The 3,320-nt window shown below is 33.9% G+C and overlaps 1 protein-coding gene across 1 annotated transcript in view; it reads right to left on the minus strand.

Annotated features, from left to right (window-relative positions):
• Nucleotides 1–3,320, minus strand: part of ptprja (protein tyrosine phosphatase receptor type Ja) — a 77,855-nt gene that overhangs the window by 21,180 nt on the left and 53,355 nt on the right. The window contains exons 6-9 of the mRNA XM_037683181.1: nucleotides 3,306–3,313; nucleotides 2,681–2,941; nucleotides 2,267–2,527; nucleotides 1,433–1,693 (exon numbers count right to left, since the gene is read on the minus strand). Coding sequence (XP_037539109.1) covers nucleotides 1,433–1,693; nucleotides 2,267–2,527; nucleotides 2,681–2,941; nucleotides 3,306–3,313 — 791 coding nt within the window. The remainder of the gene's footprint in view (nucleotides 1–1,432; nucleotides 1,694–2,266; nucleotides 2,528–2,680; nucleotides 2,942–3,305; nucleotides 3,314–3,320) is intronic.

The following is a 3,320-nucleotide window of genomic DNA, read 5'->3' on the forward strand; positions in this document are numbered from 1 at the left end:
ATATATATATATATATATATATATATATATATATATATATATACATATATATATATATATTTGAGTTAAAAACACAAGAAAAACTGTCCAGATCAGTGACATAGAAAAAGTACCACTTTAAACATTTGATCACAAATTTAGATAAAAATTATTTTTTGATAGGTTTATTGCACTTTAAATTTTATGTGGATGCTTTGATCAGGCAGAGATGCGCTAAATCTTCAAGACTTTTGCTAAAACTAATATCCAGATGTCTCTAAGTGAAATCTAATAAAGTGTAATAAATTATACAAAGTTTGTTTTCTCAGTCATCCAGGTATATAACAACAAAAAACAAAAACGAAGTCCAGATGACATGATTCAACCTTTTTTGTTGTTATATACCTGGATGACTGAGAAAACAAACTTTGTGTTTTTGAAACCATTAGTGAAAAGGCCAGACTTCAGGGGTATCTGAGGCAGGCTTGAAACACAAGAGTCAGGGTGGCTTCTGGGTAATACCAGATGGCTAGGCCTCAGACTGACGAAGCCTCTTGGATGAGGGGCGAAACGTTTCTTTTTAACAAAAAAAAAAACGAAGTCCAGATGACATGATTCAACCTTTTTTGTTGTAATAAATTATCCTATTTTAAACAAAATAATCACCTAAAAGCAGCTACCATAAACTTTAATTACTCCAAGCTCATTCAACAATGGCTGCCCCAAGGATAGCATCAAAATAAAAACTCTGCTGCATATAATTAATAATGCAATACAGTTTTATCCCTAAATCTGAAGGTAGTAGGTGTTAGCAGGTGCTGAGACAGTGAACTAAACTTGATTGGAGGAGGTGACACAGGAAGTGCCTGCCTTTCATAAAAATCACCGCCTCTTACCAGGCTAACAATAAGTATAGTAGATTAAACTAACAGATGCTTGATGGATCTAAGCAGTTTAACACAGTGATGGAAATCCAATGTTGCTTCAACTACTGGAAAACTGTATCCATTTTATTAATCTGTATCTGAATAAAAAGTTGGAACTGAGTTTAAACGTACACCAGTGACAGGTTCTGAATAGATGTTCAGTTGAACAGTGGTCAAAGGCTCCAACAAGCTGACATTAAAAGGTGTTGAGCAAAAATCTTTCAAGTTTCTTTTTCTCTGCTACAAGTACCAGATTTTTGGGGCAACGTGTCAAACTTATTTTTATCTTCCAAAAAATATTATTTTCAGTTTATTGATCAATAAGAAAAAATAGCTTTTGTGTGCAAAGCACAGGATCAGATGTTGGCTTATCAAAAAAGACCTAGTGCACACAGAATTTACTAGTTTTTTCATAGACCACACTTACACTGTTAACTAAGTGAACACATGCAACCAATTAACATACAAACACAATGCTTCTAAAGTAATTACAGGAATTTTAAATATATATTATTCATTAAACTTACAGGTGGCAAATGAAGACTGGTCAGACATGGTAGCGAGGACTCCCACCATGGCAGTTACTGTGACTGTAAAGACTCTCCCAGGTAATAAACCAGTGAAATTGGATGTGATGGCTGTAGTTTTAGTCCAGTTATTATATGGAACATCTGCATTTGTGATGTTCACCATATAATAGTCAACTCCTCCTTGAGACGAAGTCCAGTTGATGTTTAAGTAGTCTGTTCCTCTTTCTGTAGCCATAATGTTTTCAGGCTTTTGGGGCTCTAAGTGGCAAACAAAAAACAAAGTTAGAAAAAAAAATCTATTTTGATTATCACATGTTAATACAATACATTTCTATAATTTTATTTGAACCCATCCAGAGGACCTGACTTAACTTTTTTGGATTTTTCTACCTGGATTATTGAGCATGCATAAAGATATGTGAATACAGCTTTTCTATTAACATATATATATTTTTTTTGCTTTTCTGCAAAAAAATCTCATTTAATTTAGACTTGAGACAAAGTGAATGGTTCAAAAGACAAATTTTAAGCTGTTTGTGTGTGTGTGTGTGTGTGTGTGTTGTTTTATTTGTTCAAAAATAACTATTGTAAAGAAGACTGACTACTACCATCTTTGTTGTGCAAAAGTTTTTTTTTAGCCTGATTTCTATCAGGGACCTTTGTATAAATACTTTATGAAACTCAAATACCAATACAACAATAACAAACATAAAGAAAAAAGAAAAGCAGATATCTGCCTGCACAACAAAATAAAGCAAAAAACAAGAAAACGTTAAAACTTTCAGAAAAGTTCATGTGTACTTATTGTGAACAAACCAACATAGAACTTACTTGTATACAATGAGACTGTTGTTGCTTCTCCTTTAGTTATATTATCTCCATCTACTGCAGTGATGCTGAAATTGTACTGTACTCCTGGAGTCAACTTAGGTATGGTGATTTGTGCGTTGTTCACACTGAGACTCTGACTTAGGGAATTATTTGTCCACACTACTGTGTAAAAAGAAGTGAATCCCTCTGGTTCAGTCCACTTCAGAGACACAGAGGTTGTTGTGAAGTCGATGACAGTGAGATTTCTGACTACTGCAGGTTCTGTGAGTGACAGAGAACAGACACGACAGAGAAAAAGTACATTACAATACAATATTATGCATAAATACCGGTTTACTTTTTTTTTTACTCACACCACAATTCAATCTGTGTTCTTATTCCATGATTACACACCATACTCAGTTTTGAACTTACTTGTGTACTGAGAAACAGAATTGTTGGCTCCTTGAGTATAATTATCACCAGCTACAGGAGTGACAGTTATTTTATAAAGGACACCAGGCATCAGGTTCTTAATGGTGATTTTTGTATCCAATACAATGGAATTCTTGGTTTGATTTTCATCTGCCCACTGAACGTTAAAGGAGATATTTTTTCCCAGTAGTTCAGTCCAATTTAGAGATATGGAGGAAGTTGTGATTTCAGTTACAGTCAGATACCTCACAACATCAGGCTCTATCAGGAAAGGCATTGAAGAAAAATTACATAAATTAACTCAAGTCTTTGTTTTGTGAAACACTCCATGGAAACCAGAGACACACATCCCCTAAAAGCTCTCTCATCATCAACACTGACAAGTCAATCAGCATCACTGTAGTTCAACTCCAAATTCAACACAAAGACAACTCACTTCACTTGTGGACCAACTAGAAATAAACACTTTGTCTCACGGATAAAACTCTGTATCAAGATTTTGTGCTTAACCATTTCTAAACATGTACATTTTTTTCTTGGGTAAGTGAAAAAAAAAGGTGTTCAAACAACCATTTTTAGCAAAGTATTAGAACTTGACTGGTCTATATTTAAAATGTTTACTTACTTGTGTATCTGAAAA

Source organism: Nematolebias whitei, chromosome 10, assembly GCF_014905685.2.
Source record: "Nematolebias whitei isolate Nwh7 chromosome 10, NemWhi1, whole genome shotgun sequence".
In the NCBI taxonomy this organism is placed as follows: domain Eukaryota; kingdom Metazoa; phylum Chordata; class Actinopteri; order Cyprinodontiformes; family Rivulidae; genus Nematolebias; species Nematolebias whitei.